Source organism: Anomaloglossus baeobatrachus, chromosome 4 (assembly GCF_048569485.1).
Source record: "Anomaloglossus baeobatrachus isolate aAnoBae1 chromosome 4, aAnoBae1.hap1, whole genome shotgun sequence".
Lineage (NCBI taxonomy): Eukaryota > Metazoa > Chordata > Amphibia > Anura > Aromobatidae > Anomaloglossus > Anomaloglossus baeobatrachus.
The window spans coordinates 563,517,715-563,532,330 of NC_134356.1; the positions used below are offsets into that span (position 1 = coordinate 563,517,715).

At 46.3% G+C, this 14,616-nt stretch overlaps 1 protein-coding gene across 1 annotated transcript in view; it reads right to left on the reverse strand.

The window, feature by feature from the left end:
- The window catches only part of PCSK6 (proprotein convertase subtilisin/kexin type 6), a 390,964-nt gene that overhangs the window by 206,353 nt on the left and 169,995 nt on the right, over nt 1-14,616 (reverse strand). Inside the window, exon 5 of the mRNA XM_075346016.1 lies at nt 6,567-6,643. Coding sequence (XP_075202131.1) covers nt 6,567-6,643 — 77 coding nt within the window. The remainder of the gene's footprint in view (nt 1-6,566; nt 6,644-14,616) is intronic.

Consider the following 14,616-nt stretch of genomic DNA (forward strand, 5'->3'; position numbering starts at 1 on the left):
TGGCTGCAGCCAGACACTCTGTGACAAAGGCTGGAGGCGTTGTCTGACAGCAACCAATCAAACACCGGGACTGCTGGTGGGGAGAGGGGAAGCCGTGCATATGCATGAAAATAATGTGCGGCCCCAGAATTAGAAGCATAGTTACAGTTGCGTGGAGACCGGTAAGTATAAGCGCCTGTCATCTGGAGTTCCCAGAGTACTCCGGGCCCGGGGTCTGTGCTCAGGTCCTTTTGAACCAGCACAAATCCGGACTTTTACAGTCCAGGTCGGCCCATCACTAATTGTTAAGTCCATGATGAAATGAGACTAGCAGTGGCATAAAACAACCTTTACATATTTCCAGTCTACAAATCTGAGGCCAAAAGGCAACACCACGCAGTGTAGAAAGAGTAAATTAAAGAACTGAAATTTTTTAGAATTGATCCATCTGCAAGCAAAACTACCCACTGTTGTCCTGACAGTGCCATTAGCAGTTCACATCTTGCAGCACGTCTTCCATCAGTGGGTTGCTGAGATGTGTGATCATGATGGTATTCAGCACACCATGTTCTCTGATGCCTGCAGAGAGATGTACAGCGATCCGAAAGGCTCTGCAAAGTTCTAAGAAATTTGTCTCAAATTGTTGAAGGGAATGTTTTAGTAAGAAAAGGCAACATTATGTAATATTATTAATATCTAATATTATAAAAGGGATATCCATGTAGAACATTTAGAAATTAAAAATGCCCAGTATGGTAAAACTTCAGGATATCAGAGCAATTTCCTTTTTGCCCATCACAGCTTATTAGTCTATTTATACTGATTGACTATTATTAAATTCTTGATGACAACAGCCATAGATATTAAAGAGGACCAACCACCAGGATTTTCCTATATAAACTGAAGCCAGTGCTATACTGGCACTACCATGCTGATGCTATACATACCTTTAGTTGTGATATCAGATGTATAGCTTCTGAAACACAGGCAAGTAAAGTTTGTGCAGTGCACGGTTATTTGATTGTTAGCAGCTACAGAATATCTAATAGGTGGGTTGGGATTTGCTAGTTATTCCTGCCCCTGTCTAACTGCCTGTCAAGTATATATTCGATCTCACAACTAAAGGTATGTTTAGAATCCGCATGATAGTGCCAGCATAGCGCTGGCTTTAATATAATATATATATATATATATATATATATATATATATATATATATATATATATATATATATATATATATATATATATATATATATATATATATATATATATATATATATATATATATATATATATATATATATATATATATATATATATATATATATATATATACATACATACATACATACATACACACAGTTAGGTCCAGAAATATTTGGACAGTGACAATTTTCGCGAGTTGGGCTCTGCATGCCACCACATTGGATTTGAAATGAAACCTCTACAACAGAATTCAAGTGTAGATTGTAACGTTTAATTTGAAGGTTTGAACAAAAATATCTGATAGAAATTGTAGGAATTGTACACATTTCTTTACAAACACTCCACATTTTAGGAGGTCAAAAGTAATTGGACAAATAAACCAAACCCAAACAAAATATTTTTATTTTCAATATTTTGTTGCGAATCCTTTGGAGGCAATCACTGCCTTAAGTCTGGAACCCATGGACATCACCAAACGCTGGGTTTCCTCCTTCTTAATGCTTTGCCAGGCCTTTACAGCCGCAGCCTTCAGGTCTTGCTTGTTTGTGGGTCTTTCCGTCTTAAGTCTGGATTTGAGCAAGTTAAATGCATGCTCAATTGGGTTAAGATCTGGTGATTGACTTGGCCATTGCAGAATGTTCCACTTTTTTGCACTCATGAACTCCTGGGTAGCTTTGGCTGTATGCTTGGAGTCATTGTCCATCTGTACTATGAAGCGCCGTCCGATCAACTTTGCGTCATTTGGCTGAATCTGGGCTGAAAGTATATCCCGGTACACTTCAGAATTCATCCGGCTACTCTTGTCTGCTGTTATGTCATCAATAAACACAAGTGACCCAGTGCCATTGAAAGCCATGCATGCCCATGCCATCACGTTGCCTCCACCATGTTTTACAGAGGATGTGGTGTGCCTTGGATCATGTGCCGTTCCCTTTCTTCTCCAAACTTTTTTCTTCCCATCATTCTGGTACAGGTTGATCTTGGTCTCATCTGTTCATAGAATACTTTTCCAGAACTGAGCTGGCTTCATGAGGTGTTTTTCAGCAAATTTAACTCTGGCCTGTCTATTTTTGGAATTGATGAATGGTTTGCATCTAGATGTGAACCCTTTGTATTTACTTTCATGGAGTCTTCTCTTTACTGTTGACTTAGAGACAGATACACCTACTTCACTGAGAGTGTTCTGGACTTCAGTTGATGTTGTGAACGGGCTCTTCTTCACCAAAGAAAGTATGCGGCGATCATCCACCACTGTTGTCATCCGTGGACGCCCAGGCCTTTTTGAGTTCCCAAGCTCACCAGTCAATTCCTTTTTTCTCAGAATGTACCCGACTGTTGATTTTGCTACTCCAAGCATGTCTGCTATCTCTCTGATGGATTTTTTCTTTTTTTTCAGCCTCAGGATGTTCTGCTTCACCTCAATTGAGAGTTCCTTAGACCGCATGTTGTCTGGTCACAGCAACAGCTTCCAAATGCAAAACCACACACCTGTAATCAACCCCAGACCTTTTAACTACTTCATTGATTACAGGTTAACGAGGGAGACGCCTTCAGAGTTAATTGCAGCCCTTAGAGTCCCTTGTCCAATTACTTTTGGTCCCTTGAAAAAGAGGAGGCTATGCATTACAGAGCTATGATTCCTAAACCCTTTCTCCGATTTGGATGTGAAAACTTTCATATTGCAGCTGGGAGTGTGCACTTTCAGCCCATATTATATATATATAAAATTGTATTTCTGAACATGTTTTTGTAAACCGCTAAAATAACAAAACTTTTGTCACTGTCCAAATATTTCTGGACCTAACTGTATATATATATATATATATATATATATATATATATATATATATATATATATATATATATATATATATATATATATATATATATATATATATATATATATATATATATATATATATATATATATATATACACATACATACATACATACATACATACATACATACATACATACATATATATATATACACACGCATATATACTAGAAGGTGGCCCGATTCTACGCATCGGGTATTCTAGAATTTACGTATTGTGTAGTTCATGTATGATTTTTGTTATATATATATATATATATATATGTATATATTAGAGAGATGTTGTTGTGTGTAGTTACCAAGTGTTTGTGTAGGCGCTGTACATGTTCTGGGTGTTGTCTGGGTGTGACGGGGGGTGAGAACGGTGTTTGTGTGTTGCGTTGTTTGTGGAACGCTGTGTGTCTGTAGCGTTGTGTGTGTGTTGCGCGGTTTGTGTGTGTGTGGTGTGTTTTGGGGGGAGGTATGTTTTGTGCAATGTGTGTGTTGTGCGGTATGTGCGTATATTTGTGTGTGCGCGGTGTTTGTGTGTTGGGTGTTGTGTGTGTGCAGCGTTGTCTGTGTGTGTGGGTGTCTGTGTAGGGCAGTTGTTTGTGGTTCCCAGTGTGTGTGTGTGTGTGTGTGTGTGTGTGTGTGTGTGTGTGTGTGTGTGTGTGGTGTGTTGTGCAGTGCGCGCGCGTGTGTGCGTGCATCAGCCTCTCTTCTCTCAGCCTACCTCTCCCAGCCTCCCTCCTCCCAGCCTCCCTCAGCATCAGCCTCCCTCTCCCAGCCTCCCCAAGCATCAGCCTCCACCAGCATCAGCCTCTCTCCTTCCAGCCTCCCCCAGCATCAGCCTCCGCCAGCATCAGCCTCTCTCCTTCCAGCCTCCCCCAGCATCAGCCTCCGCCAGCATCAGCCTCTCTCCTTCCAGCCTCCTCCAGCATCAGCCTCCCTCTCCCAGCCTTCCCCAGGATCAGCCTCTCTCCTCCCAGCCTCCGTCCTTCCCAGCCTTCCCCAGCATCAGCTTTCCCCTCCCAGCCTCCCTCAGCATCAGCCTTCCCCAGCATCAGCCTCTCTCCTCCCAGCCTCCCCCAGCATCAGCCTCTCTCCTTCCAGCCTCCCTCAGCATCAGCCTCCCCTTCCCAGCCTACCCCAGGATCAGCCTCTCTCCTCCCAGCCTCCTTCATCCCAGCCTCCCTCAGCATCAGCCTTCCGCTCCCAGTCTCCCCCAGCATCAGCCTCCCCAAGCATCAGCCTCCCCAAGCATCAGCCTCCACCAGCATCAGCCTCCACCAGCATCAGCCTCTCTCCTTCCAGCCTCCCCCAGCATCAGCCTCTCTCCTTCCAGCCTCCCTCAGCATCAGCCTCCCGTTCCCAGCCTTCCCCAGGATCAGCCTCTCTCCTCCCAGCCTCCCTCAGCATCAGCCTTCCCCTCCCAGTCTCCCCCAGCATCAGCCTCCCCAAGCATCAGCCTCCACCAGCATTAGCCTCTCTCCTTCCAGCCTCCCCCAGCATCAGCCTCCCCAAGCATCAGCCTCCACCAGCATCAGCCTCCCTCGTCCCAGCCTCCCCCAGCATCAGCCTCCCCCTCCCAGCCTCCCCCAGCATCAGCCTCTCTCATCCCAGCATCAGCCTCTCCTCTCTGTCCCCAGCATCAGCCTCTCTCCTCCCAGCCTTCCCCAGCATCAGCCTCTCTCCTCCCAGCCTCCCCCAGCATCAGCCTCCCCCAGCATCAGCCTCTCTTCTTCCAGCCTCCCCCAGCATCAGCCTCCCCCAGCATCAGCCTCTCTTCTTCCAGCCTCCCCCAGCATCAGCCTCTCTTCTTCCAGCCTCCCCCAGCATCAGCCTCTCTCCTTCCAGCCTCCCCCAGCATCAGCCTCCCTCTCCCAGCCTTCCCCAGGATCAGCCTCTCTCCTCCCAGCCTCCGTCCTCCCAGCCTTCCCCAGCATCAGCTTTCCCCTCCCAGCCTCCCTCAGCATCAGCCTTCCCCAGCATCAGCCTCTCTCCTCCCAGCCTCAGCCTCTCTCCTTCCAGCCTCCCCCAGCATCAGCCTCTCTCCTTCCAGCCTCCCTCAGCATCAGCCTCCCCTTCCCAGCCTTCCCCAGGATCAGCCTCTCTCCTCCCAGCCTCCTTCCTCCCAGCCTCCCCCTCCCAGTCTCCCCCAGCATCAGCCTCCCCCTCCCAGCCTTCCCCATGATCAGCCTCTCTGCTCCCAGCCTCCTCCAGCACGCCGTGCTCCTCTGCCGACACTCACACACCCGATCGCATCCACTCACACACACCCGATCGCATCCACTCACACACACCCGATCGCATCCACTCACACACACCCGATCGCATCCACTCACACACACCCGATCGCATCCACTCACACACACCCGATCGCATCCACTCACACACCCCCGATCGCATACACTCACACACACCCGATCGCATACACTCACACACACCCGATCGCATACACTCACACACACAGACACTGACGATATCGCACATACGCGCGGATACTCACAACATCCGGAGATACCACATGCCTCTGGCCATGTGATCCTCCGTCAGGTCCTGGAAAGTCACAACAGCACAGTATCGAGGCCGAGAAGCAAGCGATATCGCCGGATGCTGTGAGTATGTGGATGCGATGTGAGGTGTGTGTGAGGTGTGTGTGAGGTGTGTGTGTGAGAGTGAGTGTGATCTGATGTGTGTGTATGTTTGTGTGTGTGCTGTTATGTGTGTGCGTGTGGATCTTCCGCCGCAGCAGGACCTTGATGCGCTTGTAAGGGTTACATGGTTACATACGTATCCACACCACTCCCGTGCGAGCGGGGGCCGGGGGGGGGAGATGTACAGTACTCACCTCCGTGACAGCCGTGTCAGTTCGGGGAAATGGGCGGGGGGAGGGAGGGGGCGGGGCCAGAGCTAGCGTGCATTGCGTGAGGGGGGCGGGGCGTGGCCGAATTGCCAATGCCTGCAGGGTGCCGGGGCGAGAGGCCAATCTGTGGGGGGGGGCGGAGCCTGGGCGAGCGGCTGGCCAATCCGTGTGGGGGCGCAGCCTGGGCGAGCGGCCAATCGGTGTGGGGGGCGGGGCCATGGCGAGCCCAGCGGCCAATCAGCTTTGTGTCACCGTAAGGACACAATTTTGGAGCATGACAGACAGACAGACAGACAGACTAAGGCAATTTATATATATATATAAATACAGAACAGACTCAATACAGTATCGGCTTGGCCAGCATTGAAGGGGCTGTCATTTCAGATTATATTGATGACCTATCTTTAGGTAGGGTCTAACATCCCCACTGATCCACTGCTACAAACTGCAGAGTGGCTGGATTTGATATACACGGAGTTGGCAGTGCAGCACTGTTCAACGTGTAGCAGTCGCTGCCGGGTACTGCAGAACAGTCCCAATTCAGCTGATCATTGATAACGGACCAGACTCCTACAGATCCGATACGGATGACCTATACTAAACATACTGTAGGTTATCAATACATTCCGGCCTGACAACCTCCAATTAAATACATCTTTACAAGAATTGGAATTTGTACAAGTATTCAATACGCACTTATTTTCATTGCTGGCATCATATCTTGGACTTGGGTCCTGATCATCTCCATTTACATCATGGCTAGCAAATGGATCCTGAAAAAAAAACAAAAACAAACAAAAAACAATAAAAAGACAGGCCACCTAAAACTCTCTCAAACACAACTGTTTACAGTACATGGATTTATAATATATGCAGTGATACATTAAACCCTTCAGCCCCCAGGCTGTTTTCATCTTCCGGATAGAGCCAAATGTTATCATTATGACCAGTGTCCGTTTATAAAAACCCTGGAACGCTTCAACGGATCCCAGTGATTCGGAGATCATTTGTTCTTGACACATACTTCATGATAGTGGTAAATTTATGTTAAAAAATGTTATATTTATTTGTAAAAAAATATCAGAATTTTGGTGAAAACTTTGAAAATGTTGCAATTTTCAAACGTTTTATTTTTAGGTCTTTAAACCAGAGAGTTATGGCACACAAAATTGTTCATAAATATCATTTTCCACATGTCTACTTTACATTAGCACAATTTTTGAAATTCTTTTTGGGGGTTAGGATTTTAGAAGGTTCGATAGACCGGTTCAATTGGCTGCTTAATGAGCTAGACACAGGAATGGTTTTTGTTTAAATCTTCCACTGGTTTATTTAGCCTTCATAAACCAGGGCAAAACATAAAAAAACAACAAAAAAAACAACACAGCTTGTTTGGCATAAAAAGGAAACAAACAGCTCTTAACCACTGTGGGATCTGCCCGCTGAGGCAAAAAGGTTCAGCTCCTTCAGTGTAAACAGAGCTCTGGAGGTCCACGCACACGCACGCGCACTCAGAAGCACGCACACGCACGCACACCGAGTGAATCCAGAGACCTTTATTTTACCTGCTGGACTATACCCTATGGTGGCGATATGTGAATAGCAGTCCCACCCAACTCTCTAGCTGTTCACAAACCTGGCCCTTATGGCCAATTAGCCCTCTCAATATCTATCATGTTGGACCATGCTTTCAGGTTCACATCACAGAGGCTGACAACCTCAGTGAAACATATCTCCCCCTCCAGGATTCAACCAGTGACCATCTTACATTACATACTCCCTCTGCAAAAAGCTGGGGAGGTTGGCACCTTTCGTCACTACATGGGGAAGCCTCAACAGAGCATCTGCGCTACCATGTAATTTCCTGAACCTATGCTCTAAATGGAAGGTAAAGTCCTTGAGCGCTACAAACCACCTGGTCATGTTTTCCCCTCATCCATCTGAGGGGCGCATGATCTGACACCAGCTTGACCTTTTGGCCTAGCTGGTAGTACTTCAAGGTGTCACCCACCCATTTAACCCTGAAACGCATGCCTGGGGCCTCGCAGGCCTGCTAGGTTACTTGTTTTCTATGGTAGATTTCTATGGTTGCGCGTCGCCAAGCACTCTAATATAGTGTAGTTTTTTTCACAGGAGGAGAGTTTCCTACTCAAATATAGGATTAGATGTTCCTCTCCATTTATTCCCTGAGACAATATGGTTCCTAATCTGACCTCTCAGGTGTCAGTCTGGACTACAAACTTATTGAAGTTGGGTGCACCAATACCAGCTGTTTAAACACAGCTAGCTTCAAAACCTGGAAAGCAGTCTCAGATTCTGAAGACTACTTGGCCATAGACATCTTTGTGCCCTTAAGGAGGTCAGTCATAGCGAAATTTTGGTAAACAGTTAGTATCCCACAAATTCCCAGAAACGCTCTAACCTGCTTCTTTGAGAGGGGCTGCAGCCAATTTCATATTGCTTTCACTTTATTTACTTACTTGTAGATTGATTTCACCCCTACTGACGATATAGGTTAAGTATTTGGCCTCCTCCTTCCCCATGAAGCAACTTTTCGGGTTTATGGTAAACTCCGCCTTCCTCCGCACATCAAGTACCACCTTGACCTTCTTTAGATGACTCCCCAAATCTGGGCTGAAAATCACAATGTCATCCAGGTGTGCCATGGCGTACTTGTTATGGGGTTATAATCCAATCAATGGCCCCTCTGCTGAGGCTCCATGCAACCCAAACGGCATACTAGTGTACTGGAAGCAAATGCCAGGTGAACAGAAGTCTGTCTTGTCATTGGCACTCTGGGATATGGAAATTTGCCAGTACCCTTTCGTTAGGTTCAGGTAGTGATGTACCTTGCCGGGCCAAGCCTCTCAATGAGCTCATTGGCACGGGGCATCGGATACGCATTGAATTTGGAGACTTCATTAACTTTCTTATAGTCATTGCAGAATTTCCTATTGCAATTGGATTTCGGCACTAAGACAATAGGGCTTGACTAGCCGCTCCTAGACTCCTCAGTGATGCACAGGCTAAACATTCTCTTCGCCTCCTTCGAAATCACCTCTAGGTGGGCTTCGGGGATCCAGTACAGCTTCATGTTTAACTGCACATGCAGTTCAGTCAGAACTTTGTGTGCCGCGATCTGCGTATATCCTGGCATCTCTGAAACAAGTCTCGGTTTCACTAGAGCAGTTCTCAGCACTGCTGTTTCTGGGCCGGTTACAATACCTCTGCCACTGTGACATCTTTGATATCAGCTTGAGGTTTAACCACCATGCACTGTGCTTCAACCACTTTTCTATTTCGCCAGGGCTTGATTAGGTATACTTGGTAGAGCTTTCACCTTCCCGGCTGGTAGACCTTATAGTTCAACTCCCCAAGTTGTTTGAAGTCATCACATGGCCCCTGCCATTTAGCCAGAAACTTGTTCTCCACGGTAGCCATTAGGTCTCCCGGATTGAATTGTCTCACCTTTGCCGAATGATTGTATACTCCCACCTGGGCCTCTTCTTCACTATCGGCACCACGTCTGCAATCCTCTCCTGCATCTGTGCCACATGTTCGATAACACATCTGTAGGGTGTAACCTCAGCTTCCCATGTTTCCTTTGCTATGTCTTGGAGTCTCTGAGGATGGTGACCATAAAGGAGTTTGTACTGAGAAAATCCTATAGAGGCCTGGGGATCGTCTCTAATGGAGAATCAGATGTGGCAGTAGACAATCCCAGTGCCAGCCATCTTTATCCCCGACCTTTCTGAGCAAGCCCTTCAAGGTTGTGTTGAATCTCTCTACAAGACAGTCTCTCTGTGGGTGTTAGATGGGTAATCTGGATAGTTTTATACAACGCTCTACTCACTATAGACATAAAAGGAGTTCCTTGGTCTGTCAGGATTTTTTTTTGCATGCCAGTCTGGGAAAAGATATGGACTCTCTCTTTATTGTGGCAGAGCAGGTTCTTAATGGCACAGCCTCCAGGTACTGCGTCGCTTAATCTAGGACCATCAGGCTATATTGATGCCCTCTGGCGGACTTAACTATGGGTTCCACTAGGTCCATGGTAATGTGGTCAAACAGGAACTCTATGATGGGCAATGGCACTAAGGAACTTAAGTGAGTGATCGGGATGGTTAGCTGACAGGTGGGACAGGATCTGCAATAATTCAAAAAAATTTCAATGACACCAGTGCCAGTAGAACCACTGCAGGATCCATTCTTGGGTTTTGTCTACGCCCAGATGACCATACAAGACGAGAGTGGGCCATGTCTAACACCTTACACCTGAAGGGCCCTGGTATTAACAAGTGCTTAACCACTTCACCTCCTTGCTTAGTGACCTGATATAACAATTCCCCATTGACCGCTAAATATGGGTACCTGGTGTCTGGCCCCAGCTCTTGAGCGACCCTGTTTAAGACAGTTACAATGTCAATCTCCCCTTTAAGAGGTAGGTCCCCAAACTCCCTTCAAAAACCTCAGCACTGAGACACACTTCCTCAGTCACCAATATACAGTGCCTACAAGTAGTATTCAACCCCCTGCAGATTTAGCAGGTTTACACATTTGGAATTAACTAGGCATTGTGACATTTGGACTGTAGATCAGCCTGGAAGTGTGAAATGCACTGCAGCAAAAAAGAATGTTGTTATTTCTTTTTATAAAATTGTGAAAAGTTTATTCAGAGGGTCATTTATTAGTCAACCCCTCAAACCACAAGAATTCTGTTTGGTTCCCCTAAAGTATTAAGAAGTATTTCAGGCACAAAGAACAATGAGCTTCACATGATTGGATTAATTATCTTTTTTTCCAGCCTTTTCTGACTAATTAAGACCCTCCCCAAACTTGTGAACAGCACTCATACTTTGTCAACATGGGAAAGACAAAGGAGCATTCCAAGGCCATCAGAGACACGATCGTGGAGAGTCACAAGGCTGGCAAGGGGTACAAAACCCTTTCCAAGGAGTTGGGCCTACCTGTCTCCACTGTTGGGAGCATCATCCAGAAGTGGAAGGCTTTTGGAACTACTGTTAGCCTTCCACGGCCTGGACAGCCTTTGAACGTTTCCACCCGTGCCGAGGCCATGCTTGTCCGAAGAGTCAAGGCTAACCCAAGGACAACAAGGAAGGAGCTCCAGGAAGATCTCATGGCAGTGGGGACATTGGTTTCAGTCAATACCATAACTAACGTACTCCACCGCAATGGTCTCCGTTCCAGACGAGCCCGTAAGGTACCTTTACTTTCAAAGCGTCATGTCAAGGCTCGTCTACAGGTTGCTCATGATCACTTGGAGGACTCAGAGACAGACTGGTTCAAGGTTCTCTGGTCTGATGAGACCAAGATCGAGATCTTTGGTGCCAACCACACACGTGACGTTTGGAGACTGGATGGCACTGCATACGACCCCAAGAATACCATCCCTACAGTCAAGCATGGTGGTGGCAGCATCATGCTGTGGGGCTGTTTCTCAGCCAAGGGGCCTGGCCATCTGGTCCGCATCCATGGGAAGATGGATAGCACTGCCTAACTGGAGATTTTGGCCAAGAACCTCCGCTCCTCCATCAAGGATCTTAAGATGGGTCGTCATTTCATCTTCCAACAAGACAACGACCCAAAGCACACAGCCAAGAAAACCAAGGCCTGGTTCAAGAGGGAAAAAAATCAAGGTGTTGCAGTGGCCTAGTCAGTCTCCTGACCTTAACCCAATTGAAAACTTGTGGAAGGAGCTCAAGATTAAAGTCCACATGAGACACCCAAAGAACCTAGATAACTTGGAGAAGATCTGCATGCAGGAGTGGGCCAAGATAACTCCAGAGACCTGTGCCGGCCTGATCAGTTCTTATAAAAGACGATTATTAGATGTAATTGCAAACAAGGGTTATTCAACAAAATATTAAACCTAGGGGTTGAATAATAATTGACCCACACTTTTATATTGAAAATTTATTAAAATTTAACTGAGCAACATAAACTTGTTGGTTTGTAAGATTTATGCATCTGTTAATAAATCCTGCTCTTGTTTGAAGTTTGCAGGCTCTAACTTATTTGCATCTTATCAAACCTGCTAATACTGAAGGGGGTTGAATACTACTTGTAGGCACTGTATTATCAAAAAGGTTTAGTCTGTCGTAGTCCACAATCCCAGAAAGCAGCTCCAGTAAAGTACAGCTATTCACATCCTTATATAACAAAAAAATATTCAAAACTGACAATTTTAAAAACTACACCCCTCAAAGTGTTCTAAAACAAATTCAAGACGTTTATAAAACCCTTCAGGTGCTTCACAGGAATTAAAGCAATGAAGCAGCAAAAAAAAAAAAAAAAAAAAAAAAAAAAGGAAAATAATACTTTTTGCCCACTAAAATGTTGCTTTAGCTGCAACTTTGCAAGGGTGAATTACAGGAGAAATTGAACAAAATTTGGAGTTTATTTTCTCTTGAGTACACAAATACCCCAATACCCCATATGTGGGGAAAAATTACTGTTTGGGCACACAGCAGGGCTCGGAAGGGAAGGAGCGCCATTTGACATTTGGAATGCAAAACTGGCTGGAATTCATAGCGGACGCCATGTTGAGTCTGGAGAGCCTCTGATGTACCTAAATATAGAAATCTCCCTTAAGGAATGTGTCTAGATGTGTGGTGAGCACCTTGAACCTCCAGATACTTTACAGCGTAACAGAATTTTCTAACGTTGAGCTGTGAATGAAAAAGAAAAAAAAAAAAACAAAAAAAAAAAAAACACACCCCACAAAAAAAGTTTTAGTTCCAAAGTTTTCATTTTCACAGTTATAACAGGGAAAAAAAAATGGACCCCACAAAATTGTTGTTAAATGTCTTCAACATACACCAATACCCAATATGTGTTGGACCTGCAGACCTCAAAGTAAGGAGCGACATTTTGGAACACAGACTTTGATGGAATTGCTGCGGGCACAATGTTGCATTTGCAGAGCCGTTGCGTTACCAAAACAGTAGAAACCCCCCCATAAGTGATCCTTGTTTCCAATTAATTTAGGAGCGTATTTTACTAGTATGTGAATTTACAATGTGATGGTATATGCAATATGGGCAGAGTTAATCAAGTGGTGCAAGATCAATCAAATAAATTTAGTAATTCATGGATGAGCAGTTTTATGCACAGGCCAGGTTTTTCGGGGCAGGTGTCACATTGCCAAGTGGTACTCTTTCTTGCATTCCTTTTGTAACACACTCTGCACCTTTCTTTTCAGTGTTCTTCCCTTCCTTGCAATTTGGGGGAACTCACCTCAACTCTTCCCATGTTTTTTATTATACTCCAGGATAGTCTGGTTTGTAGACCTGTGTAGTGGTACCTCATACAGCAGTAGGAGTGCTGCAATTTCCATCTATTTGGGTCAAGAAAAGGATATCCCACTCTTTATACGCTTTCTGAGCAACTGACCAATTAGTGATCCAGGGAGGCCTGTCCGATTTTTTCACATAGTACCACACTGTCATGCCTCCTCTTGCGGGCCCAACCCCTACTGGGCAGGAGTTCGGTGCCCAGTACGTGGCTCCGTACGGTCTGCCCATCCCATTGTCTTCCCTTCCAAACAGGGTACTCACTGAGATCGCAGTTCCGGACTTTTCTCCAGCTCTCCGCCTGTAGCCTGCTTGTCCAGAAAAATGTGTGCACAGGGCTTCCAGGACCTTATTTAGGCAATGCCCACCACATCCTGTTGGGATTTAAAGGGCAAGTATGCCTTAATCTGGAAGTGCTTCTCGGCCTATTGCAGAGAGGCACTGGGCATTTACGGCATCCTCCCCTCCTGTCCCACACCCTGTGACTATACTGCTTCTGCTTGCTGGACTAGATCAAGCACAGTTAGTGGAGGTCCATACAGAGTCATCTGGCGTCTATGTCCTTCCTGCTACTTGACTAAAGCGGGCTTTACACGCCACGACATCGCTAATGCGAAGTCGTTGGGGTCACGGAATTTGTGACGCACATCCGGCCGCATTAGCAATGCTGTTGCGTGTGACACCTATGAGCGATTTTGCATCGTCGCAAAAACATGCAAAATCGCTCATCGGTGACATGGGGGTCCATTCTCAATTATCGTTACTGCAGCAGTAACGAAGTTGTTCCTCGTTCCTGCGGCAGCACACATCGCTCCGTGTGACACAGCAGGAACGAGGAAGCTCTCCTTACCTGCGTCCCGCCTACAATGAGGAAGGAAGGAGGTGGGCGAGATGTTACGTCCCGCTCATCTCCGCCCCTCCGCTTCTATTGGGCGGCGGTTCAGTGACACTGCTGTGACGTCGCTCTGACACTGAACGAACCGCCCCCTTAGAAAGGAGGCGGTTCGCCGGTCACAGCGACGTCGCTAGGCAGGTAAGTATGTGTGACAGGTTTGGGCGATGTTGTGCGACACGGGCAGTGTTTTGCCTGTGTCGCACAACCGATGGAGGCGGGAACGCACGCTAGCGATATCGGTACCAATATCGCATCATGTAAAGCGGCCTTAAGGCCTGGCTTGGTGTACTCCATTGTGGATTGTACTCTGCTGGTGCTCAGGTCGTACCTGCCATGCAGTAATACTCAGTCATACCTAAGGGTATCTGGACTTCTCTTGTGCTGGTCACGCTCTAATCAATAAAGCTCTTCCTATTCCTCAAGCTCTGTTCAAGTCCATTCCTGGGGTCAGCTGCCAAAGCCCTCTGTGGCCCAGTGAGTTCACTACCGCGCACTCCTATGGGTAGCGCAACACACAAGCTGGGGTAGCTCTGGCATA